Source organism: Aureobasidium melanogenum, assembly GCF_000721775.1.
Source record: "Aureobasidium melanogenum CBS 110374 unplaced genomic scaffold scaffold_17, whole genome shotgun sequence".
Taxonomy (NCBI): Eukaryota; Fungi; Ascomycota; class Dothideomycetes; order Dothideales; family Saccotheciaceae; genus Aureobasidium; species Aureobasidium melanogenum.
In genome coordinates, this window is record NW_024470069.1 from 268,208 (window position 1) to 295,017 (window position 26,810).

Genomic DNA, 26,810 nt, shown 5'->3' on the forward strand with positions numbered 1-26,810 from the left:
AGGGATCATGAACAGGCCTTTCGGGCTATAAAATCTTACACCAACAACAGACTGTCTGTCAGTACGAAGAGCAGTCTCACAGGCGACGACTATTGGCCTGTTAAGTTATCATTGTTGGCATGGGTTATGCGGTTTTATCGCGAGAGTCAGGGTGTGTCCCCTGTCTTACATACAGTGCACGGTCTTCAAGCAACACCTTGGAGCAGTCAATATGATATGCATAGGTCTACCATAAATCTGCTCTCGGTTATACCTCTTAGCGCGGGAGATGGAATGAGCTATCGGCGTCATTACCCTCATACGTGAGAACGTCCTTTGCTTGCAGCGAGTTTCTGAATTCTACTCAGATCATACATGAATCTACATCAAGCGCGTGTTAATGCTGGGGTCCATTTCGGGCCGTGTGCTTTTCTTCTTCCATATTCTCTTGTGTTATAGCTGTGAGACATGTTCTTGAAGGCGATGATGCTGTCTGTCGCGTGTGCTAGTGGAATTGATTCGATGCAAACAGGCCGAGCAATATTGCAGCAATCGGGCGCGCACAATACGGTGTCCGACTCTGTCCTCAACGTGCCAGTCGTGGTACGAAGGAGATAGAGCCTCCTTGAAAGGATCGTGCTCTTGTCATGTTACAGGGAGAAGATGTTTTGTTTCCTGTAGATGATGATCTTCCGATGGTCTTGGCGGCTGGTCCTTACACGGCGCGCCAGGTGTTGGTTGTTGTTGCTCAAGCGCTCGAGGCGGTTTCTCAGCGTCTCATCTAGCGATGCGCTGGCCGACAATGCTTACAGCAAGTTTACAGCACATCAGGCAGCCTCATAATGTGACGCTCGTCGCTCGCCAACCATACTACTCAAATCTGATCGCCTTCGAGACAGTCGGCGGCGTGGCTGTGCCTTGATGTCATGAAGCTTGATTCAGGGTTGACGGTACGTTCATAGGAAGAAGAAAGCGCAAGCCGCAAACGAAAAAAGCCAATAACGAACCCAGGTGACGGTGACGATTAGAGGCTTGCCAAGACAGGAGTCTGCGGTTGCGATGCAACTTGTGAGTTTGGCGTCGAGCAAGGAAATGAGTTGCAAGAGCTCGTTTGCACTACCACCGACGTAGGGTGATTACCTCTGCCATTGACCTTCTTCCCTTCTTTCCTTCCCTAAGACATACCTACTCCGTACCATAATCGCCCCGCCAGCTGCAGAAGGCTGGACAGATCGTTGCTCAGTCGTCAAAGCGAACTCACGCATCGTCACTTTTCGGTATGTATTGTGTTTCACGCGACCCACTTCTTCCCCAGCTTCTCGTGGGCACAGCCACGCTCATCACATCAGAGAGCATGCCCGTCCCTGAGTGCAGGCGAAAATCACCTACGCAAGGACTGCCCTCTGGAAATGTTGTTTCGCGCCTCGCACGTTGGATTGAAGTCCAATCTCCAGCTTGATTCTTGAGACCATTTTGCCGCTGGCGGCGCCTTTCGTCCTGACTTCCAAGCTCCCAGCGCTAACATCACTCTGCATTCAAGGTACAAGGCCTTCCTCTCAACTACTTTGTAATTCCCGGTTCCTTTTCTTTTTCTCTCTCGCTCTGCCTTATCTGCGCCTCGGTAACTTCATCACGAGACTCTAATCCTTGGCGGCTTTTCCGTCTAAGCATTGAAATGCGTAAGCCTAGATTCTTGTCCATCTTGTCAAGTTTGGCACCACTGACAAGCCTCTTGAAGATTCGATTAAGCACCAGGCTCGAAACATTGCCTGGAGGCACAACGACGGCGAGGCCAACTACAACCCCTTCGCCAGGCGCTCGCGGTCCTATGCCGGACGACTGGAAGACGTCGAGAACAACCTGCAGCGTCGCCATACAGCAGACCAGGTCATGTCGGATAGCGCTGCTAGGCGTAATGATGCGCGCAGTATAGACAACGCCGACTTCGCCTACCCGCCCCATGCCAACACAGCGCCTCCCGAGTCTAGTTCTTCTTTCGACTCACCCACATCCAATGGACCTCTTGTTGGTCAATCTGATATCAAACCATCCAGGGAGAAGGACAGCCTACCACTCGACAGGGACAACTCTCGTTCCATATCAGAGAAGAATGAGACAGAGCCCGAGCACAAACCACGGAAGCGTCTGGCACTCATGAACATGATCGGTGCACCAGACCGCACCAAGGACGATGATCGTGACCTCGAACGCTCCGACACTGCCGACACCAATGACACCAAGAAGAAGAGGCGACCAAAGATCAGCGTTGTCAGTCAGCTCAAGGCTACTCTTCTCGGCTCATGGGTCAATGTTCTTCTGGTTTGTGTTCCAGTCGGCTTCGCTCTCCGGTATGCTCACTCAAACGGAATTGCTATCTTCGTCGTCAACTTCGTTGCCATCATTCCCCTTGCTGCCATGCTTTCCTTTGCTACTGAAGAGCTCGCCATGTATGTTGGTGAGACATTGGGAGGTCTGCTCAATGCCAGTTTTGGTAACGCTACCGAACTCATCGTTGGTATCATCGCTCTGGCACAGAACAAGATCCTTATCGTCCAGACTTCTTTGATCGGCAGTATGCTATCCAACTTGTTACTGGTACTGGGCATGTGTTTCTTCTTTGGTGGCATCAACCGCGTCGTTCAGCACTTCAACATCACTGTCGCTCAAACAGCTTCCAGTATGCTTGCTGTCTCGATTGGCTCGTTGATCATCCCCACCGCTTTCCAAAAGTTCGGCAACAACCCTGCTGGCGGCGTCGCTCCCATCTCACGAGGAACAGCTATCATCTTGCTTCTTGTTTACTTTGCCTACCTCATCTTCCAGCTCAAGACCCATGTCGAGATCTACAACACTCCTAGCCAAAAATCAGAGAAGAAGAAGGGCTCGGCCCGAGAGAAGGGTGAGACTCTGATGGGAATTGCTCGCATTGGTGCTGGTACTGCTGCTTCAGCTGGTGGTCAAGTCAACCAGTCCAACCTCGTTTATAACGAGGACGATGAGGAAGAAACACCATCCCTGACTATCGTTGGTGCTCTCGTCACTTTGACTATTGCGACAGTCCTAATCGCCTTCAACTCCGAGTTCATGGTTAGTGGCATTGACTATATTGTGGAAACTGGACACATTTCCGAGGAGTTTGTTGGTCTCATTTTGGTCCCCATTGTTGGCAATGCTGCAGGTAAGTTGTGCCGCATTCCCGCAACGACTTTGCAAAAGACTAAACTAAGCATCAGAACACGCGACTGCTGTCACCGTCGCCATCAAGGACAAGATGGACCTCGCGATCGGTGTCGCTGTTGGCTCGAGTATGCAAATCGCCCTCCTCGTCCTTCCTCTTATGGTCGTCATCAGCTGGATTGGATTGGGACACGACGCCATGACTCTCGACTTCGACGGCTTCCAAGTCGCAGTACTCTTCATCGCTGTTCTTTTGGTCAACTACCTCATTCAAGACGGTGAGAGTCACTGGCTTGAGGGGGTCCTATTGATGGCGGTATATATTATCATCGCTGTCAGCGCGTGGTTCTACCCAGCAGCAGGAGATCTGGTTGGGTGAACATGTTCGCTTCTGTTTACTGCATACTTTGGGTTTCTGAGCCGGCGCAACGGGAACTAGCATTCATCTTCCGGCATTTCAATGTACCACTACTATTTCCTTGATACCCTGATCTATTCTTCCAATACCTTTCTTTCCTTTACAGAAGTTATTAGGGCATCATATCTCCTTGTCAACAGGCGTTCTGGTCATTTGCATTGGTTGAGATCACAAAAGTCTACTGATTTCTCCGTCATACCTCGTTCACTACTCGGAGCCTACTGCACTATATAGAACATTCTCCACCTCTTCCTACTCTGCACCTAAACATCAACACCCCTGCGTTATCTATAACAAAGTCTACTTAGTACATATCTCTCAAACAAGCACAAGTTCAATCATATCCACAGAGCTCGTTCACTACAGGTAAGCTTTCCCTCACATCTCACGCCTGGCTAGCCTATATAAACCCTCTTCCCTACCACCTCTTCCACCACCTCAACATCAACCTCCTTCTTCGACTTCCACCTTCCCACAACAGCACTTCCATCCTTCTGTAACCATCTTTCAACTCACTCGTACTATTCAGCTGCCATCACAGCTCACATCCAAGCTCAGGTAAGCCAATTTTCACTAGCTCGAGCTCTTCTATCCTATCTAAACCTTCTTTTCAACCTTCTACTCCTCCACCACAACACCAACTTCCTCAACATACTTCCATAGCTCCTCTCGATCATCAGTGTCACTTCACCACAGATCTTCACAAGGCTCCTTCGTCACTTCCGAACTCTCACCTCATTTTCACTTGCACTGTGTGGAGGGCTATATAAATCCTCTTCCATTCCACCTTCTCCTTTACCTCAACATCAACATCCACCATCCAACATCCACTTCTCCTCATCAACACCCATCCATATATCTTACACATCTTACAGTATAACACATACCACCACCCAATACTCTACATTCCACATCATCGTAAGTACTCCTCCCGTTCCGCCCAACACCACTTCTTGGGGATCTCCCAGTCCTCCCGATACAGTGGAGGGACATTGAGTACACTATAAAAATGCACAGTTTTTTCCGAGATTGGCGCGTGTCCAGAGAGAGCCCCTGAACTTAGGGCTCTCAGTGGACTCTGCTCCGTTCCCGAAAGTTACTGTGCATTCTTATGGATACATTAAAATTCATACAACGCTCGTGGAGCTAACTTCAGACAGAACCATGATTACGCGCGATTCCAATGCTCCGGCTTTCAGGCTCCCCGATGATGCCCTTCTCATCGATCTGGACAATGAACCGGATCATTACAACTTTGCGGACTCCGACCAGGAAGAAGTAAAGGTCAAGATTGAATCTACGCCCGAAACAAACACAACTGTCGATCTCGGCGACAGCATTCTTCAACCAAAGCAGGCCGTATCAGATCTAGACTCGATGACCGCAGACGAACTCCACGCATTCCAGCAGTCCCTTTACTCGCAATATATGGCTCCTCAGCATAACGAAGAAGACCAGCAGAATTACTCGGAGCCTGAAGAAGACATCGAAAACCCACTCGCGTTCGAATCAGGATTTCTGCAAGACCAGAAGAAATATCTTGAGAAGAAGCGGAAGGGAAAAATCACTCCAGACGAAGAACTGCACTTCATGAGAAAGGAGTCTGCGTACACCAAGAAGAAGCGCCATTTTCAAGCTCTCTTGGACGAAATTGAGGATCCACTGTTCGAGCCTGAAGCGCCGAAGAAGAGAGCTCGAACTTCAAAGTCACAGAGCAAGGCCAAGACATCGAGGAAACGCAAGGGCGAACATGTCAATCTGGACCAAGGTGATCTTTTCGAAGATGCCGAGGCTGCGGCAAACATGGCTGAAGAACCCACTTTCGAGGCGTCCAACAGAAGGGAGGATGCATTGAAAGCTCTTAGAGGAGATGCTCCTCGGGGCTCTGCTGCCGCCATCGACTCAAGAAGAGTTAATCAAGCTATCAAGAACTTCATAGGTCGCGAGACTGTGAAGCCAGCCGCCAATGGACACTGGTCTGTCCGCGGTATGCACACAAGTTTGAAAAACTATCAGATCATCAACTCTGGCTTCATGCGTGGCCGCGAAAACGGATTGGAGAAACCCAGAGGAGGCATCATAGCCGATCAAATGGGTTTGGGCAAAACCTTGACATGCCTGACCAACATCGTTAACGGAAGACCTCGCCAGGGTGAAGGTCCGGACAACAGATATTCGACTCTGATTGTTGTTCCAAATGCACTGCTTGATCAGTGGGAGGAACAGATCTCGACGCACTGCGTGGTAGAAGAAACTCGCACAGAATGGGGAATCGGCCGAGTCAAGGTTTACCGAGAGAACATGTCCAAAGGCTGGCGCCACGAAGACTTCGAGAATATTGACATTGTTCTGACCACTTACCATGATGTCATGTTGAGCTGGCCCAAATTCGAGTGGCCGGAGGGTTTGCCAGAGGATCAGCGTGAAGAATACTTCCAGGAAGAGGTTTATCCCAAGCGCGGACCCCTTCACCAATACCGATGGCTCAGAATCGTTCTTGACGAAGGCCACAAGATTCGTACACCCACAGCTCGCACTACTGAAGCTTGCATCCAACTTATCGCCCATTTTCGATGGGTTTTGACGGGCACTACGATGGTCAACGGTGCTCACGATCTGTATTCTCTATTCAGCTTCATCAGACACCCGACAGTCAAGCACATGGATTTTGAGTCTTTCAAGACAACCTTTTGCAACGAAAGAGACTTGATGAGCTGGGATTTGCTGACCGACGATCTGCTGAAGACAATGGCCCGATTCACGCATAACCAATCACTCTTCGGCCGCCGCTTGGTAACACTTCCTAAGTCTCGCAGCAGAAAACTCAAGTTGGAATTTTCTCCTGTCGAAAAGGCTATCTACAACGTGGTTCATTACAGATGCAAGCACAGAGCCAATATCTTCTCCGAAGATGGGGAGTCGAGCACCGCCTGCATGAACATTCTTGCTTTGATCACTTTACTGCGCCAGATGACAGCCCATCCCTTGATGCTCCAGTCGAAAATCTCTGACATGTTGGAGCCTGAAGATTTTGACAAGCTTGAGAAGGTGATTGAGGATGAAATGAGCTTAGGCGACACCGGAAAGGCTGCCTTACAAAACCTCAGAGCTATTGTGCAGGTCGGACGCACCAAAGCTCAAACTCGAGCCGAAGACCCTACACAAAACTATATCAATCCAACTCCAAACATCGATAATCTGGACGAGGGCGAAGATGACATGCAGGAGCTGGATCTATCTGCGATCGACCACGAAACCTTCAACGAGAACGATACCGGCGGGCCTCATGGCAAGAATGTCGACTACGCGGCCTTCTTAACAAAGCTCAAATCCAGCACGAACCCCGAGGTCATGAAGCAACGTATCAAGTGTAGCTATTGCGGAAGACCTGCTCTTCTCCCGAAAGTTGCTCCTTGCGGTCATTATTACTGCACATCACATCTGGACGACCTGTTCCACGCAACTACAGCCAAGGGACTGAAGCGTGTCAAGTGTGTCCAGGAGATGGGTAATGGCAAGAAATGTGGCCAGAAGCTCAACAAAAATGCCGATGTCGAGGCTACAGATACTCCAAAATGGTCTCTCAATAAGACAATTCTGCCTTCGACCAAGACTATCGCTTTCAAGGCCCAGGTTATGGCCTGGCTGGATGAGTATTCTGGAGACCCTTCGGCAAAAATTATTGTGTTTACACAGTGGGTTTCATTTTTGAGAATCCTTGGTTGCATCTGCGAGAGCGAAAAATGGGGGTACAAAACCCTTCACGGAAAGTTGAGCCACAAGCAACGAGGCGCCAATATCGCCGCATTCAAGACCAACCCCGACGTGAGAATCTTGCTCGCCACAATGAAGACAGGCGGCCAGGGTTTGAACTTGACCGAAGCTAGATACGTTCTGCTAGTTGACCCATACTGGAACGATGCTGGAGAACAACAGTCCTTTGCAAGAGTCCTCCGCATTGGCCAGACAAAAGAGACCGAGTTTGTCAGCCTCATCATCCGCAAATCGATTGACAAGAAACTTCAAGACATCAAGAAGCGCAAGACTGCAGAGATTTCAATGGTCAACAAAAAGTACACTACAAAGAAGCAGAGACTTCTTGAAATGCTTGAGGATCCCGACAGTGAGGACGAAGATGAAGGTTCTGCTTCTGAATAAGCAGATTTTGAGTTGTACATTTAGCCATTTCTCGAATTTATATAGCAAAAACCACAAAAAAAATACTGTACCCCCAAAATATTTGACTAAGTAAACGCTCTCTCTGGACATATCTCCGTTTTGAATAAGTTTGTGCCTTTTTATAGGTAACTTTTAACCTGTTGATGCAGCGGGGATAACATCTGTCGCGCCAATTAGCCCCTGGCACGTGTAGTATTTGTGTGAGTTTCTGACTAAGTCAACGCTCTCTGTGGTGTTATCATAATCCTGGATGCATTTCTGCCTTTTTATAGATAACTTTTAGCCTGTATCCAGACGTGGGATAGCATCAAACTTATGAATTAGCCCCTGGCACGTATAGTATTTGTGTAACATTTTGGAGAAGTCAACGCTCTCTCTGGACGTATCCCCATTCCGAATACATTTCTGCCTTTTTATAGATGAATCCCAGCCTACTGATCTAGCGGGGATAGCATCTACCCTACCATATAGCATCAAAAGTTTGACTAAGTCATTGCTCTCTCTGGTGGCATCTTCGTTTTGATAATATTCATGCATTTTTATAGATAATTTTCAGCCTACAGTCGCAGATGGGATAGCAGTAAATTTGCCTGAGTTGATTATTGATGAGAGAAAGGCTTTTAATTCCTTGACGTACAAGCTTATGCGCCCTTTATCAGAGAGTAGCTACCCGTCATACCTTGACTGCACCAAGAACTGAATCCATGTTTTCTTTGCGTCTTTTCACGTCTGGTGATCCATCGACCTCGTCAAGCTCACGCTTGCCATTCTTCTTGTGCCTCATGGGAGAGCTTGCCAGTTCTGTGTCTCTTGCTCGATCAGTCTGCTCTTCTGGTGGAATTGTAGGGAAGGGAGTCAGTCGGTCGGAGATGTCGCCCCACCAGGTTCCACCATATTTTCTGTACCAGTCGACTGTGGTACGAAGACCTTCCTTGAATGGCGTCTTCTGCTGCCATCCTAACTGCTTGAGCTTCGAGCCATCTACAGCGTAACGATGGTCATTGAACGGACGATCTTCGCAGTGTACCACATGCTTGTAGACTTCATCTTTGCTTTCGTTGGACAATCCAAACTCCCCTAACAGCATAGAGCAGAGGGTAAAGTTGGAAATCTCATCCGAAGAGCCAACGTTGTAAATATGACCGATTCGACCTTTGTGGAGGATCGTGTCAAATGCATCAGCCGCATCTCCGGCGTAGAGATATCTTCTGGTGTGTGTCCCGTCGCCGTGGAGTGACAATTTCTGGTTGCGCTGTAGGAGCATGGAGAACTTGGGGATGACCTTTTCAGGAAATTGATGTGGCCCGTAAACATTGTTGCTACGCACAACAATAGCGGGGATCTGGAAACTCTTACGATAGGCTTCCACATACATCTCTGCCGCTGCCTTCGATGCTGCATAAGGGTTCGTCGGCAGAAGGAGAGCATCTTCCAGAAGATCTTTGCCGTCGTCCTTTACCTCGCCGTACACTTCGTCGGTGGACACATGGATAAATTTCTGGACTCCGTGTGACTTCACACACTCAAGAAGGACATGTGTGCCGACGACATTAGTGTTTGTGAAATCGTTGGAATTGCCGAAAGATAGGTCAACGTGCGTCTGAGCGGCAAAATGCATCACTGTGTCGATATCATATTTTCGCAAGCAGTCCATAACATCATCGTGTCTGGTAATGTCACCTTTGTAGAAGGTGAAATTTGGCTCCTTGTCTAGTTGTGCAGTGTTATTGAGTGTCGCACAGTAGTCCAACTTGTCAAACGAGATTATGTTGTAGTGGCCATGATAAATTTTGGTCAGGTGTCGTACAACCCACGAGGCGCTAATAGAATAGTTTAGCGTGGTCTGAGGCTATCTGTAGACGAAAACGGTCAGCTACCCACATGAAACCAGCACCGCCTGTTATCATGATGTTGTTGATTTCGGCTTGAGGCTCGAACCGAGTCGACCCTTGAAGAAAGGGGGCATCTTCCCATATGGAGGCATGGTCCTTCAACGCTGGAACATGGTCAGCTAGAATGTCTCCTGTCAACGTGGTCCAACCCACATTTTGATGGGATTGAGCAGGGCATATTCAACTAAGGTAAAGGCGCACAGAGACAGGAAGGTCTGGACAAGCAGACATGGTGATATGAATGATTGGGAGTATAGCACTCCTTGCATATGGTGAAGGTCAAAGGAATTCATCGTACATGGGTCGGTGTGTAAGGAATCTCTTCTATGAGCACATGCACCCCTGTGAGGCATGGAAGCAAGTGTAGGCAGGCTCGCATGATGACAATCAGTGTGGATGATTTTCTGCGGGGAGCGCGATATTGTTCTCATCATAGTGGACCGAAGCTATGCGAGAACCGTTTTCGTCACCATCGTTCATAGAGTAAAGGACAGAAGCTTGTAGAAGCTTATACTGAAACCAAAGAGAAAACGGCAAACGGCGAGACCGCACGCTCTGACGTTTTGCATGATCGCCGCCGTGTTTGTGGTGACATCTGGAAGGAAGGCGGGCGCGACCGCTCGGTGGTCGGAAGAGCAAGCGGTCTGTGCGAAGACAAGCCCCTGGGGAGATTACGATTCAGCTCTACCACGCGACCTCTAAAAGCCCCTGCTTCGACTGTACGCGACTCCTTTGCACATGTCTGGCGTGGCTGTCTTGATTTGTGAGGCATTTTTCGGAGTCTAAATTCCACAATCCAGATGTTGTACCTCGTACTTCTCCCTTTGTAGGTCCAAACATGTGCTGCAATTACCAACGTCCTCGTGTTTCTATCGCCATGGCGTTTTAGCATCATTTATAAGTATACTCGTTGTCCAACTGATTCTGTTTCGTGAGACTATACAAACCATGGCCACTACACACGAGATGGCGGCTGAGCCCGTCAAGATAGAGGACCCGACATTTTTTGAACAGCAGAACGATATTGAGATGGACAACCAGGAAACCGATGGACTGCTGGACGAGAAGGAGCAATTCGACGAAGAAGGCAAGGACGCGCCTGCTCCAGCAAAACAGCCGTCGAAGCTGTTGTTCTGGATCGCCGTCAACATCATCGCCACGACAGCCATCGTCTTCATCAACAAGTCCATTTTCGACGACCCTTCTTTCCGTGGAGCCCAGGTATCCTTCGCAACCTTCCACTTCCTCGTTACGTTCGCTACTCTGCATACCGTATCTTCAGCAAGATTCGGCTTCTTCGATCGTAAGCGGGCAGCACTTCGAGACATCCTCCCGCTTGCTGCCGCCATGTGCTTGAACGTTATTCTTCCCAACCTCTCGCTCGCGTATTCGTCCATCACCTTTTACCAGACCGCCAGGGTTTTGCTGACGCCTATCACTGCATTCTTGAACTACGTTCTGTACCAGAAGACCGTCCCAAGGAAAGCTGTGTGTGCTCTGGTTCCTGTATGCGCTGGTGTGGCTATGGTGACATACTTTGACGTCCGGCCTGGAGCCACGACCAAGGGAACAAGCTTCTATGGTGTCATTTTTGCGATGACTGGCGTGCTTATGAGCGGTATCTACACATGTTGGATCAGTCACTATCACCAGAAGCTTCAAATGACAAGCTTACAACTACTGCACAATCAGTCATTGATCGGAGGAATATTGCTTATCTACCTGATACCATTCGTAGACACTTTGCCGGTGTTCAGCGAAGTGTCGCTCCATCGATGGATCATGATCATAATGGTAGGCAAGGCCCTGTTGACATCTTCTCCGCATTAGCTAACCTGAACAGAGCGGTCTTTGCGCATGTCTTCTCAATCTCTCACAGTTCGCTATCATTGCTGGAGCAGGACCGGTAGCCAGCACTGTGGTAGGCCATTCCAAGACTGTGACTATCGTGACTTTGGGTTGGATCTGGACGGGTAGTGCTATTAGTAGCTACAGTGTACTCGGTGTCGTGATAGCAATGGCTGGCGTCATATTCTACTCGACGGCAACAAATATGTACAAAAAATGAGAAGTCTGGGTTCACTGTAAGTGACGGCCTTGGCATAGCCTCGGAGTTTGTCAGGGAAGGAGGAAGGAGCAATGGTTGTGATACTCGCTTTAGTGCTGCAATGCGACTGCCACTTCTAACTTGTGAGCCCAGCCGTCCCTTCCCTCCTTCCCTTCTCACGATCAACAAACACCAAGGCTTCCAACTCTCGGAGACAATCTTCTTTTCGCCATCACGCAACAACCCCGACATGGCCCATCACGATCCTTCGTCATCGTTGACAACTCATTTGCTTGCCTCCCTCAACGAACTGCAGGCCGTGCAGCAGAAGACCCAACGTGACTTGGATGCAGAGAGGACAAGATCTCGTCAACTCCAGGAGCAACTCGACGCCTCGCACGAAACCATCGTCCAACTGAGAGAAGAATTGCGCGCAAAACAGACCGCAGCCGATGAGAGATCCGCTGCCCCACCGATTGAAAGATCGAAACACGCCTCAACGCAGAGATCACCGTCCCCAAACCACATCGTTTCTACACATTTCATCAAGGGACGTAGAAAGGTCGGATTCCGAGATGACATCACAATCCCTCTGTCCTCACTTCGCATGAAAGCCGGCAACTGGAAAGAGCTACACCTCGTCTACTCGTGGGAATACAAAGCTATTCAGTTCTTGAAGAATGATGAGGCTCTTTTGCAGCAAGGCTCTACGATCCAACTCGACAGTAAACACGCGCAGACTGTCTACTGCAGTGCATCGAGCTCGACTGCTGTCATCTTGTGTGGGTCTACAGATACCTTCTCAATTGGTCGAGTCTGGCTTGAGTTTGCTACGACGGCCAGTTTCGATGGATTTTTGGAGACCATCGATCACATGAATACCCGAGCTAAATTCAAAGACTTGGATGCGTAAGTCATAACTTCATTCTTGGTTTTCAGCACTGACTATTTCGCAGAGACAAGTTTGCACACGTGTGCAAGTCTAACGAGGCGTTCTTCGTCCCCGAGACGGTCGAGTCCGAGTTAGAAGCTAGCAGCTATCATTCCGGCAGAGAACAGATCTCAGCAACGCGAATATCCTCTCCCGGTCTTCCAACGACTGCTCCTCGGGAAGTGATGCATACGAGAAAGGCAGACTCACTCAAGTCAAAGGCCAGAGCGTCAGACAACAGCAATGTGACTATCAAGATCGAGGCAGGAGCAGACGCGCAGAAACTCAAGGATGATGTTCAACGCCTTGAGCGAGAAATCGCAACGCTCGAACGAAAGCATCAGTCGGCAAAAGATGAAGCCGCATCTGCGCTTGAGCTAAACAATGGCGAAATCGATATCCCGTATGACTACAAGAGCTTGGAGAAGGAACTCGAAAACCAGAAAAGCAAGAAAGGAGCGCAGATCACCCAGCTCAGCGTTCAGATTGAAAATCTGACTTCTCAAACTACCAAGGTCAAGTCAGAGTCTGGCAGTGCAGCAACAGCCAATGTTGCATCGAAGAGAACCCCAGCAAAGAGAAAGAGGAAGTTTTGATTAGATAAATGGAGAATCAGAAGATGGTATGGAAGGCTTACGAGATATCGTTAGCTGCAATTATTTTTCTTGTACACATCATCGGGCATGCATAGGCATGGTGGTTAGTATCTTGTAATGTAGTATCAGCGACGCTTTGCCAACATTTCTTTCGTCACTGATCCAGTGCAGCTGTAGACCTCAAACTCTATCTCTGCCTCCATGCTCCACCATCTCTGACCGATCCTTGTGAGTGAGAGACGAATTGGCTAGATACTCCTTTCCGGCATACCGGAGGAGGGACGGAAACATATGACTGCTAAACATGTCACAACTGTCTGCGCACATCTCGAAAGAACAAGGATTGAAATTCAAGAACATTTGTGATACCGCTAACCCTCAAAAACTCCGATGCAATGCAAATAGAGAACAGTAAATACAAAACCAACTTGGTAGCAGAAAAAAGCTACCAACATGAAAGAAAAAGCGCTCCCTTTGAGCTACACCATCTACTCCACTTCACCCACCTCGGCAGCCTCTGCCATGATCGCTTCACCCTCATCCAACACTTCCATAACACGACGCAAGCCTTCACACATCTCATCTGCATGTGCGACAAGCAACAGCTTCTCGGCGTTGGCCTCGAGACCAAGGTAGGTAGGCGGCTCACGCTCAGGCAGACCCTTGATCCATGCCTCAAAGTCTCTCTTCGTGGTACCGTTAGGCACGGTAAGACCTTGCTGAAGAGCAAAGTTCTCTTCAAAGGCAGCAGGAGTAAGCACCGATGATACCAACTGTGACAAGACTGAGAAGTCAGAGGCATTATCAATCTTGCCGCCGTATGTTTCAGTGACCATGATGCGCAGAAGAGACCAAGGAATTGCGTTAGGGGCAATGTTGGAGCGGTTGCCTGCGACTGTAGTCATCCAGGTATCGATGATAAAGATCGAGCACTCAAAGTCACTGTCGTTGAACTCCCAGAAGCCACTCCAACCAAGACGAGGTGCGTATCTCAGACGCTCTTGAACAACGGCGTGCAAGAAGGCGAGCAAGAAATACACTCTGGCCTTCTCGACAGGCTGTTGAGATCCAGCTTCCTTGAGTGAAGCCATTGAATCACGCATGTTGGCTCTGATACCCGCGGGTTGCTCGTAACTCAGGACTCTTGATGCTCTCAAGAGATTGACAGGGATCTTAGGGGAGCTTTCCATTGACAGGAAGAGTCTGAAGTCAGGGTGGGGTTTGAGACTATCGATCCTCTTCTCCAGATTTTGTAGCCAATGGGCAGCCAAATGCACGTTCTTCACCATAACCCATGAGCCGGTTGCTGCGGCGTTGGCAAGAGCAGCATCAGCGTTGGCCAGTGACTCGTTAGAACCCATGGCAACGTTCGCACAACGAGAAGCTGTGCGCTCCACAAGCTGATCGACCTTGTAACTTGCGTCAAAGCCGGGTGATGAGGAAAGCGCGATGGGTGTGTGAGCTGTGACTTCCTTGACAATACGGCTGAGATCATCACTGACGTCAAGCATAGCAGCACCGAAGAGAGATGTAATGAATACTTCAGCAGCAGGAACAAGACGATCGACACGCAAGATCTTGGTGAGCAAGAGATTGAGAAGTCTCCGGTCGAGCTCGTTGTCTGTCTGTCCAAGCACAGGCACGTTCTTCTCAGGAAACTCGGCGGAGAAGAAAGTGCTCCACCCGTCTTCAGGTACTTGACTAAGACTGTCCTTGAACTGTCTGATGGATGATGCACGTGCCATGGCTTCATCTCTGAGCTCAGGATTGGTCGATAAGTCGACGCCCTTCAGGTCCTCATCCAACACCTTGTCAATCAAAGACTTGTCCATCTTCAAGGGTGAGGCTTGTGCGAGAAGCATGGCAAAGGTGATGCGATCCTTCTGCAGCAGAGTAAGAGCCGTGCTTCGGTAGGTACTGATGAATATCTCCTTGATGATGGCGTCAACCCTATTCTCGTGGCTTCCAGCAGGTCTGCTCTTAGATGTGCGGAGTACAGCGTGGAAGATATCCACAAAGTATTGCAACGAGAATTGGTAGAAGTGGTTGATGTGGTGCAACTGATCGAGCACAGCGAAAATTGCAGAACACGACTGCGCAATCACATCGTAAGACATAGTGATACGTTCCACTTCTGTCATGACACCGTCAGTCTCGGCAGCCTTGACCGCAATCTCACTGGCTTCCTTCTTGAGTGTCTCAAGCGTTTGAATGACCTTGTCATCGTCGAGAATATTTCCCTGTGATTCATTGAGAGCGCGAAGAAGCTGCTTCTCGAGATGACGAAGACGCAGTCTGAATTCACCTTGGGTTTTGACGAGGTTGGTGCGTCTCTCATCAACATCAGGACGTTCCGACTTGAGTACATCATTGAGGGCTTGGGTGCGCAGACTGCTCTGAGTAACCGTGAAGTTGACGAAAGTGGTTCTACTGCAGATGTCTGGTGCAAAGGTTGCCGAAGGATCTCTAGTGGTAAGGTACAGTCGGAACGCAGGCGAAAAGTCGATCTCTTGTCTTCCAAGTTGGATGAGTACACGACCACCAGTCTTTTGGTACTCCTTGTTGAGAACGTGGTTGAGAATAGGATCCAGGTGTTCAGCATCCTGGATAAGAATAGGATTGCCGAAACGCAACGAACTCTCCAATTGTTTGGTGAAAGAACTGTCAAGGAAACTTGTGACGGTCAATCTACGATCCTTGCACTCGTTCTGCAAGAACTCAACAGTACGACCTGAGGGATCGATGATCAGAGGATATCTGTTGAAGCGCTGAAGCATGATGGCATTCTCCGTGCAGAGGTCATCAACAGGCAACGAGTTTTGCTGCCATTGCAATCTGTCATCTGCGGTAGAGAGATACTCAGACATTGGGTTGTGAGGCTTGTGGTGAATGCTAGAAGCCGCGAGTTGGAAAGCCCAATCCTCAAGCATAGCCTTACGGTACTGCTGATCGTACAATCCACCATAGGCAAGGAAAGCAGCGGCAAGGAAGACGTCACCGACAATTGTATCCATCTGTGCGTCGAAAGACTTGCTGGAGTTCTCCCATCTCTCGCGCTCGGAAGACAGATTGCTGATCAAGCGCGAACTGCGATCGACCTTACTTTGGACCCGAGCCATCTCGCTCTTGATCGCTTCGACTTGACTGACAAGAGCTGCATATTCCGTCTTGTAAGTGGCAATGTTGTTGTCGAGCTTTTTGATCTCGGCAAAGATTGCTTGTGCGTTGGCCTTGGTCTGCAGGGCCTCCTCCTCGAGCTGAGTGACTTCTTCTCTGAGAGGACCAACACGGTCAAGGATGGCTGAATAGTTTACTTGGGCTTCAACCCATTGGACAAGAGGTCCACAGGCCTTACTGGCACGGTTGACACGCTCGAAGCTGAAATCGTCCTTGGACAAGAACTCCCTTTGCATCTTGATACGGTGACTGCTGGTCATCTGTTTCTCGTTGTCGTAGTTGACAATACTGGCAATGAAGTCATCACGACGAACAATCGACACAATAGTCTTCCAGTCTGGTGCCTTGTGGCCGAGCAAAGTGCAAACAGATTCGAGAGCGAGCTTGACACCCGAAGGTGGGTTCTGCATGGAACGCACTTCGGTCAGATGTTGTTTCTTGATGTTGCTGACGCTCTTCTGTGCTTCAATAACGGCAGGCTCGGCCTGGGCAAGATCGTGAAGGACCACCTCTCTTCTCTCTGCGACGATTCTCTCCTGTTCGACCAGCGCATTCTGAACCTCTAGTGATGCAGCACGGCGAGTTTCAGCCTCACGTTGATCAGCAATCATACGTTGCAGCTTCTCGTTGGCTTCGGCATCCTTGGTCTGCAGCTCCACGTTCTTCTCAGTCAAACTCTTCGACATGTCAGAGACCTGTACGGTGGTCTCATGCAACTTGTCCAGACCGATATTGAGATGACGTTGCTGTTCTTCCAAGTCATCACGCTTCTCATTGTAGAGTTTGACGAACTGAGACAAGAAGTCGAGGAAGTGACGAGGAGTCAGATAGGTCGTCTTGTTCTGTTGACGCAGAAGTCTAGCGTTGAACTTGTGCATCGAGTGGTGTACATGAACCATGGAGTTGACCACAGCGTCACGATGAGAAGCAGGAAGTTGCAGCTGGCGGTAGGCGACAGGGATGCTGTCAGGTGAGACGTAAGATGATCGGTCGAGATCAACAGATTGGGTAAGCTCATAGCCGACTTGGAAGAGTGCTTGATCGGACCAGTCGCCGAACCAGTTGAGTACGCATCTGTTGAACAAAGCAGGACTTGTGGCTGCCTTCGAAGATAGACCTTCAGTAGGAGGATTCATGGTGAAGACAACGTGAAGGTTTTGCACAATCTGTTGCGTAAACCATTTGTAAAGCTCCTCTTGAGAGTCCAAAAGCTGGCCCTTGCTCTGGGCAGCCTCCTTACACGCAGTCATAAGAGAAGCAAATTCATCGCCCTCAAAGAGTCCGGGGACCTCACCATTGGCAAGAAGAGTGTTCATACGTTCCAAGAAACCAGAGTCTAGAACGTTGGATTCATCCATGATGAAGCAAATCTTCTCGCCCTTAACACCACACCTTCTGAGAACATTTCTCAGATCGTCATCAAAGTCTTCAGCCGTGTACTTGCCATGGACCTTGATCTGGAAGACCTTCAGACCACTTGACCAGGCAACAAAGCGGGAAAGCGTGGTCTTGCCACTTCCACTGACACCAATGAGGATGAGATGTCCTTGAGGCTGTCTAAAGACTCTGTCGATGCGAAGGATATGATCAAGAACATCGTTGAAGAGGATGAGAGGCACATCAAGCTCTTCCTCGCAGAATTGGCGAAGACGGATGCGTAAGTAGTCTCTGAGTTGCTCGCGATCGACAGGCTCATAATGTTTGGACATCCAGGTAGAGTAGAGTATGGGGCGTTGCAGAGCAGCGACTTCATCAACATTGGGGAAGTGCTCGAGTGCAATCCTGTCGACTGCTTCTTCAGTCCACTGTCTTTCATTTTCGGCGATCAGTCTATCAGAGAAGAGTCGCAAGGCCTCGTGAGCCCAGATTCTGACTAGTCCCTCCAAGCTGAGAGCTTCAAGAGGCTTGATCGCCTCGTACACAGCACGTACCCAGCGAGTCAACTCACGAGGTGAGTAGACATAGTGAGGTTGAATGTCTGCAGTGAAACGCTTTTGCGATTCAGAGTACAGCTGAATCATGGCCTTTGTCAGGGCATCTGAGTACCCACGGAGCGAAGGGATTATCTTGAGCACAGCGCTATTGAATGTACCGTAGATCTGAGTGAGAGACAGTTCACCAGGGTAGTCGACCATGATGAGTGGAGCGTGTCTCAAGAATCTCAGACCAAGAGGCGTACGGCCAGCATCAGTGGGAGGATTGCAAGCACCGACGAATTGAATACGCTCGAGGCTGACCCAAGTCTTTGTGGCAGTACGCCAGAAGCCACCGTGTTCAACCATCTGGCGGAGGAACGAAATAACTCTTTGGGTGCCATATCTGTCGGGAGCGGGCAAGTTGATCTCATCGCAGAATAATACAAGCCAACGACCGATCTGTGTAGGTGCAAGAGTTGTGCCGTTCAGTGTCTTTCTGTACTCGCAGTATTGTTCGAGTGTCTTGACTAGAAGCTCGGGGCTGGTGGCGCTGGAGAAATTGAGGCCAACGACTTCAAGAGTAGGCAACTTCCTCAAAGCGCTGAAAAGAGTCATAGTCTTACCGGATCCGGGAGGACCGCAGAGTAGGAGAGGCTTGTGCTCGGCAAGCCATGAGTAGAGCACATCTTCGTGGCGCACAGTATCAACAGTTGGAATGACAACGTCAGTCTGGGTGATGGAATGAGTGTTGACCTCAATGGAAGGAACCTGGTTCGACCATGGAACCCACTGCGATTCGGGAAGAACGACATCATAGTCGATCATTGATCCTTGGTCTACCAAGGGTGGTAGATCAATGGAGGCAAGACTGGCAACAAAATCGCCGAAAGTCTTGCGGTCGGTCAGAGGGCAGTCTCCCACGAAAGACCAAATAAGGCCAAGGACAAGCTTTTTCGACATGAAAGACTCGATTTGTTCGAGCTCCAGGGGGAAGTCGGGGTGTTGTACGTTATACTCAATGATTGACCTGCAGGCCTTGCGTAGAAGAGAGAATAACGTGGTGAGAGCTCTGATCTCTGTGAATTCCATGATGTGGTTGTAGCCCTTGGCTTCGCTGAGGGCTTGGGCACAGAAGTTATTTGATGCAAGACGTTCTTGAAGCAAATCAGCGACTTGGTTTTGCACAGCTTCCACTGCGGCAGCAGCCTGAGAAGTGAGGATAGAGTCCTCGTCAAGATCATCGAAGCTGGCACTGCGGAGCTCAGCAAGGTGGTTTGAGATCATGAGCTCAGTGGTTACAGTGTCGTCACTGAACCAGACCATACCACAACGACTGACAGTAGCAAGAGTGGCATATTTGAGTGTCTCAACTTCGAACATGATGCGAACGTTTGGAGGAAGATTTAGACGCTCGCCATTGGGCAATGTGAGCAGCTTGTTGTCATCGAGAACACTGTTCAAGTTCTCTACCCACTCAGGATCGACATCGCCATCGAAGATGATCCAGTGACGCTTGCTGTCTTCGCCTCTCAAATTGTCAACAATCTTTCTGAGGATGCTAGTGAAAAGACCGTCGGTCCACTCGCGTGTAGTTGCATCAAGACTGCCATAAAGGCTTTCCTTTGACATGACCTTGGGGTCGATGATGTGACAAATACCTTCGGTACCGTCGACACGTTGCAAGGCAGCAAGCAAAGTCTTCCAGGCGGTAGATTTACCAGTGCCTGAGCTTCCGACAGTCATGACACCGTGATGAATGTTTTGGATCTGGTAAAGCTGGAGAACCTTGGTCATCCATGAATCAGTTGCAATCAACTTGTTCTCAGCAGCGATGTCTCTGATTGCCTGCTTAAGGTCGGCCAGTTCAGCTGGCACATATTGTACGCCAGGGAAGACTTCATCCTCAACTTGGCGCATTATATCGACATCGGGTCGCACAAGCTTAGGTGCGATGGTTTCGCGGAGACTCTGTACAATGATTTGAGGCTCCACGATCTCCTCAGAGAGTGTCTCTCCAGCATTGTCCACAAGACGTGATCTCTTGAGGCCGCCAGAGCTGACGAGGACACTTTTCAAGGCACGAAGGCCGAAATCGTAGTGAGGTTGTTTCGAGAGACCAGCACCGCAGCGGTCGAAGAAGGGAACGACTTGTCTTGAGAGAGGCTTGGCCTGTGAGAAACCTTGAGAGTAAAGCATGACTTCGGCGATCAACTCCTTGTCTGGCTTGGACATGGCAACACTGCGGAACAACTTCTTCAAGTTGTCGGGCAGATTCGAACGACCTGCGTAGCCAGGGTTCATGGTGATGAACAGACCAGTGTTTTGATGTACGATAAGTTGGCGTCCGATAAGCTCAATCTGTGCCTTTTGTTCACCAGTGCTCTTGCGCAGACCAAGCTGAATGTTTTGAATTTGTTGCGAGACAGCAGACAAGATACGCTCTTCCAGTCTGTTGAATTCATCGAAACATCCCCAGGCACCGACTTGCGATATACCGAGGAAGATTCTGCCCATGGCTTGGTAGTCAAAAGTGTCATCACAATTGAAGACCAGAGTGAAGCGACCGAGCTGAACACCTAGAGCCTTGACTGATTCGGTCTTACCAGTACCTGCGGGTCCGTATGGCGAACCACCAAGTCTTTGGCAAAGGGCCTGTGTGAGGGTGAGGAAACAGCGATCTGTTAATGGCGTACGAACAAGGCGGTCAGGTACACCAAGGTATTCAAAGCCATACGCGAGAACGGCATTCGCCATTTTGATCTGGACGCGGTCGAGCAGTTCAGCTTCAGGCTGGTATTCGTAGCGCATCGAGAGCAGCCAAAGGTGGTGAGTAGGAGAGTCAGCACCAGCTTTGATAAGCTTTTCCACCGTGTCTCTCTGGTGCACGAATTCTGTGATCAGATGCTCACACTTCTTCCTGTAGAGAGCATCCAAGTCGCCCAGGACTGAAGCAGCGAGCAGGCGCAAGACCTCCACCAACCGATCAAACAGCTGTGGCAATGAAGCACCGCCTTCGCTGAGCGCGGTGCTAACCCACTTTGTCCAGCACGCCTGAGTAGCAAGTACAACAATCTGACCAGGGTACTCATTAATGAAAGCTTCCAAAGCAGAGCCATCGATGTTGGCTTGGCCAGCAAGCCCGTCAAAGGCAGCAAATGCGTCGGTGAAAGACTCTGCAAGAGTTTCCTTCATGTTTGTCTCAAGTGCACCTAGCCATTCATTGACCCTGGGTGTCTTGGAGAGGGAGACAATCTTCTTGAGCATGACCTGTTCTCCTTCTCGTGATGTGATACCAGTAATGTTGGCCTCTTCGTCGGTAACGACCCCAGAGATACCAGCAAACATTTTCTTGAGATGCTTAGCAATGCGCAAAGTGTCATTGCTGTTGCCAATAATCTCGAGTAAGTCCTCATCACCAACGAAGTAGAAGCGAGGGAATGAAACTCTCTCGCGTTCAAGGTATTCTCCGAGAGCCTTCTGGATCCTGTTCAGCTGATCGGCGAGACGTTCAAGAGACTTTTGTACACCAGGAATATTGAGTACGTCAAGCACCAAAGGTGACTTGTAGACCTTCTTCAAGACAGCCAGGAATTCGGTGTTGATATTGTTGAAGCGATTAGACTCCATCGGAAGAAGAGTCTTGATGTCAACGTTGCCAGTGAAGACTCCTTCAAGGTACACCCACTGACGCTGCACATCAATCCACACATCGAACAGAAGATGAACGCGGTTGAGACGCTCCTCCCAGGTAGATGCGTCTTCCTCGAAGACCTTGTAATACGGCGAGTGGCGCATGGCCTGTAGAGAGTTAAGATGTTCACTGCACTTGGCAAAGAGATCATCCCAGCCACGGATGAGCCTGCAACGGTTTTGGTAGTTTACCAACTCGAGTGTGTAGCTTTGCCATGTATCCTTGACTTGACGCAAGAATTCTTCGAGCGCCATCTCTCCCTGAGCTTGGGTGATGACATCTCTGATGATAACCTCACTAGGCCCAAGTTGCAAGTCCCATATATCGCCCAGTGTCATCGAAATAGACGAGTAACGCTGAGATGGCTTGAGAGCTTTGAATATCTTGATCCAATGTCTTTCCTTGACGGCATCTGATCTCAGATCTGAAAGGATGGGGTTAACCTTGAGAAGCCCACGAAGGACACCGAGCACATGCTCGAATGCTGCATATTGGCGCATTCTGCTAGGCATCTCCTTGGTCATCTGTATGAGCTTCTCGAGAGATTGACGAAGCTTTCTGGGCTGAATGCTAGACCACAGTTGCTCGCGGAGCTCATTCAATCCATCCCAAACCATCTTCAGGTTTGCCCATACAGACTTGAAGTCTTGAACTTCCTCCAGGAGTGATACGAGACCGTAATCGGCACTAGGCGGTAGGTTGAGCGCTTCCTTGGCTCTGGCGACCATCTCTGATTGCTCATTCAACTGTGCGAAACCAGTCTCAAATTCTGCAAGCGTTGATACTGCTTCCTCGGGTGGTATGGTACCAGACACGGGCTTGCTGTCGTTCCAGGAGGCAGTCATCTCAGTGATACGCCCAGCCACAACTCTGTCTTCTGCGACAATCTTGGCTTTGAGAGCATCGGTTTGATCCTCAATGACTTTGCTCTTGCGGTCGAGAACTTGATTGAGGGCTGTCCATTCACCATCGATCTGCTCGACATACAACCAATCATTAGGGAATTGGTATCGTTGTCTGATTAGTGTCTTTTGGCCGTCGCGGAAAGTGCTGATCTCAGGCTCCCATGCCTTAACCTTACGCTTGCATTGTTGAACGGTGGTGATGAACGTTACAGCCTGGGCGGTAGAGCTGGCTTCCAACGACTGTCCTTCCAACTCCTGTCTGGCCTTCTGAAGTGCAGCAAACACCTCAGACATGCGGTTGCCAAGTCTTTGGGCGAACTGTGTACGTAACTCATGTTGCCACTGATCATACTTGGCGTTGACTTTGAGTTGTACCTGTTCGTATTCAATCGTGAGATGGTCGAAGGAGCGAACGGTCTCAGTTGTGTCGAAGGTCTCGCGCTTCTTACGAATTTCGAGCAAAAGCTGCAACCACATTGCAAGGTCTTCTCCTAGATACTCGTACACCTGCTCAGACTGTAGATCCCATAAAGACTGGAATTGAAGCCATTGGTCTACATAACCGCCGATCACGGAGATTTTGTCTTCCACTGCATTATATGCGTTCGAAAGAGGTTCAACACATAGCAATGGCAGGTCAGAGAAAGTGGCAGCGACAGGGTTTTGATTGAAGCCAAGAATCTCAAATCTTTCGGCTTTAATCTTCGGCAAACCGCAGACGATACTGAGCCAGTCATGAAGGTGCTGAAGCCAGGTAGCTCTTGCACTCTCGAGCGGTGGATCGAGATAAATTGATTGATTGCGCATGGCCATCTCGTGCATGCAGGGCTCGAAGTGAGGTACATCACGTTCTTGCTCGACGTCCTCAGTATCTTCATCATCGTCCTTCAGTGCGGCAAAAATGGCAATCCATTGCCTCAAAGCGTGTTGCAAACGAGATAACAACACAACTTGGATCTTCTGGTTGGTCTCAGCGACCCAAAGGGCGAGATTTGAGAAGTTCTTTAAGTTCAGTTGATCGACGGACTTCTGGATGATATCAATCTGTTGTTTGAATGCTTCTTGGGTGTATGGACATGTTTCGAGCTCAGTGAGCGCAGCTTGTACAGCGATGTTGATTGAAGATACCAGAGATGTCTTCTCTTGTAAATCACGAATTGCCTTGGCAAAATCTCTGATGAACTTGACGTGCTTACTTTCCGTTTGATCCGAGGAGCCAGTAGGTATTTGACGAACGTTGACTTCGTAAGCACCCGACAAACTGTCCCACTTCAGAGGAGTGCCTTTCGCGATGAGGCCTTGCACTTCACTTCGAATGCCATTGACAAGCATCGAAACTTCAGGCATGCTGTCAATCACGTTAATGGTCTGAGCGTAAGTATTGACACTCTCCATCAGGCTGACGGCATAAGGATAGACACGTCTTGCTTCCTTCGAAGTGTTGTTGATGGCGTGAGGAATTGTGAACTTCTGCCACTGCAGATTGCGGACTTCCTTGAAAAGGGTGATGACCTGGGCATCAAAGCTTACACTCAGTTCGAGGATGTTGCCGCTGGCTCGATTGCGACTGATAGCGAACAGGCGGCCAGAAACTGAGAGTTGGCGGCGGTTGACATCTCTCAACCACTCATCGAACACAGGCTTGACGTCGAGCTTCTTCCTGAACATGTTGCTCTCAGTTTGAAGCTTCTGACCTTCAACGTGAAGAGCCCAGTCCTTGCCCAGAACGTCCTCAACTTTGCTCATATATGCATTTAGCTGTCTCTCTATCTGACGAGTGCGGATGATGGCACCAGAGACAGGTGGCAGGTCACGCAGCTGAGCCATAGCATGTGTCTCAGTGTGACCATACGGATGCATGAAACGCTCCTGTAGCGCGGCAATGTCGTTTTTCACATTTCCGATCAGCTGCGTTTGGTACTCAGAAATGGCAGATCGAATTTTTGGTCGGACAAAGAGAGCATTGAACTTTGAGAAGACACGGAACATCTCGTTTGAGTTCTTGGCAAGTGCTAGACGGTCTCTCAAACGAGCAATGATCGAATTCTCAACGCGTGCTGTGCGTTCATTGTATGTGGCTTCTGCACGCACCCAAATGCGAGTACCCTCCTCAGAAACGTCAAGAACATCCACATCCTTCAGGACGGAATACGCTTGTGAGATTTCATCAATTGCATCGACGTCACCCATCTCCTCGATGATGACTGGGCCAGAAACACCATCGTTGTGGACGCTGTCCTGTTCCTCGCCTAGAACGTTCGCGATAGTGTCACGGAGCTGCTCGTGGTTGACACGGAAAGTGTTGATGTATTTCAAGCGATCCTTGGTCTGCTTGTGTCGTGGATCGATCTTGATGGGGATGAATTTTTCGCCCCTGCGTCGGATGACTTCTCTTGCAGCATTGGCGAACTCCTTGAAGTTCTCCTCCCAGATGTCCCAAATCTTATCTGTCGCCGCCATCAGTTCTTGGAACTCCTGGAAGTCGAGATGCATAAGACTACGTCCATGGAGCAGTTCATGAAGTCTGGTGTCCAGGTCACCAGAAATGGCTTCGACCAAGGGTAAAGCACGACGAATGGGGTATGCACACACTCGCAGCTTCTTGTTGATATGCTGAAAGACCTGGTCAAGTGCTTCCTGGATCTTGACCAGAGTAGCAGCGGCAAGCAGTTCTTCTAATGGAAGCTCTCGCATTAGTTGGTTGTATTTGATCACCTTGTCGGCAGCCTCCTTGAAACCAGTATCCGCATGGAAACTGACAGCAGTCGCATGACGTTTGGCCTGGCTGAGCACGTCAAGAGACAGGCGTACCGGATCACTATTCTGCTGACGTTCGATGCTGTCCAGAGCAGATTCCATGGATAACCAGAAATTCTTTTCCTGCATGGCCGTACCAGTGCTAGGGTCGCGGGAGCGCTGAGTACTTTCCTGGATAGCCTTGATCCAGCCATTGACGGCTGCTTGTAGGTTGTTCAAAAAGTGAGCATCAGTGAGCAAAGACTGTGGCAGGTGTGCTGAGGTGGGCTTCTCGCCACGAGCAGCAGCTTCGTCGACGGCAGCTTGAATTACGGGGTGTATAGGTAGATGCAGATCGGGCACATCGATGTTCTGTTGTAGATTCCGCAGACTGAGTTCAAGCTCGGCAATCCTCCTCTTTGCTCCAGGGATACCAGTACGAGACTCGGCATCCGTGTGTTTGGTATACGCATGATTTGATTCTTGGCTTTTTGTGCAGGCGTCGAAGTAGGGAGCTAAGGCAAAATGTACAAGGGAGTGGAGAGCTTCAAATGGCGATGTGGAAGAGCCAGCATTAGGGTTGGTGGACAAGGAGGCACCTGCGCCAGGCAGGTTAATCACAGACAGTTGGCTGCTGATGGGGACGGTTGGTAGGATGGGCACCGGTCGCTTGAGTATGGCAACGCACGAAGCGGTTGATGGCGTGTAGGTAAGCTTTGAATCAAGGAGATAAGTGGATTGCGTTGACACAACTAGATGCAGTCAGTCAGCAACGAGCAGGCTTTCAATAAGCGAGACGGTTACTCACGAGCGTCGCCATCGCCCTGGACGCCATCTGCAGTATCCAGGGCCTCTTGCTGCACGTATATGGCAACCTGAGCTTCGGAAGCGAACCTTTGGCATCGCGCAAGTGTTTCTGGCAAGTTGTCCGGACTCAAAAAACTGTTGTTGGCTTGTAGCTCCTCTCTCGATGCGCCTAGGGTGACTTGGAGGACGGACTCCAGGTACGAGATGATCAACTGTGGATCTATCGTTGAAGTGGGCGGCGGAGCTGGTGATACAGATCGTCCAATGGCCGCACCATTCGTGGCCGGGACCAAAGGGTCCTCCATCTTAGTTGTGTGCTGTTGACAGGAAATCCGACATGAGAGACCGGCCGTTTATGG

General features: G+C 49.6%; 5 protein-coding genes across 5 annotated transcripts; 3 read left to right on the plus strand and 2 right to left on the minus strand.

Moving 5' to 3' along the window:
• Nucleotides 1-1,654: 1,654 nt before the first annotated feature.
• Nucleotides 1,655-3,535, plus strand: M437DRAFT_67722 (Calcium/proton exchanger; the record flags this gene model as incomplete). The annotated part of the gene is made up of 3 exons (XM_041024988.1): nucleotides 1,655-1,658; nucleotides 1,718-3,157; nucleotides 3,213-3,535. 3 exons carry the CDS (start codon nucleotides 1,655-1,657, stop codon nucleotides 3,533-3,535), a joined length of 1,767 nt encoding a protein of 588 aa, XP_040877970.1.
• A 2,028-nt stretch (nucleotides 3,536-5,563) lies between these two features.
• Nucleotides 5,564-7,732, plus strand: M437DRAFT_53250 (uncharacterized protein; the record flags this gene model as incomplete). Its single annotated transcript, XM_041022497.1, has 2 exons — nucleotides 5,564-6,622; nucleotides 6,869-7,732. 2 exons carry the CDS (start codon nucleotides 5,564-5,566, stop codon nucleotides 7,730-7,732), a joined length of 1,923 nt encoding a protein of 640 aa, XP_040877971.1.
• A 662-nt stretch (nucleotides 7,733-8,394) lies between these two features.
• Nucleotides 8,395-9,823, minus strand: M437DRAFT_67724 (dTDP-glucose 4,6-dehydratase; the record flags this gene model as incomplete). The annotated part of the gene is made up of 4 exons (XM_041024989.1): nucleotides 8,395-8,403; nucleotides 8,433-9,573; nucleotides 9,635-9,749; nucleotides 9,799-9,823. The coding sequence occupies 4 exons, from the start codon at nucleotides 9,821-9,823 to the stop codon at nucleotides 8,395-8,397; spliced, it is 1,290 nt and encodes a 429-aa protein (XP_040877972.1).
• A 770-nt stretch (nucleotides 9,824-10,593) lies between these two features.
• Nucleotides 10,594-11,713, plus strand: M437DRAFT_53254 (uncharacterized protein; the record flags this gene model as incomplete). The annotated part of the gene is made up of 2 exons (XM_041022498.1): nucleotides 10,594-11,439; nucleotides 11,489-11,713. 2 exons carry the CDS (start codon nucleotides 10,594-10,596, stop codon nucleotides 11,711-11,713), a joined length of 1,071 nt encoding a protein of 356 aa, XP_040877973.1.
• Nucleotides 11,714-13,707: 1,994 nt separating this feature from the next.
• M437DRAFT_53045 (dynein heavy chain) lies at nucleotides 13,708-26,756 on the minus strand (the record flags this gene model as incomplete). Its single annotated transcript, XM_041022465.1, has 2 exons — nucleotides 13,708-26,396; nucleotides 26,453-26,756. 2 exons carry the CDS (start codon nucleotides 26,754-26,756, stop codon nucleotides 13,708-13,710), a joined length of 12,993 nt encoding a protein of 4,330 aa, XP_040877974.1.
• Between the last annotated feature and the right edge of the window lie 54 nt (nucleotides 26,757-26,810).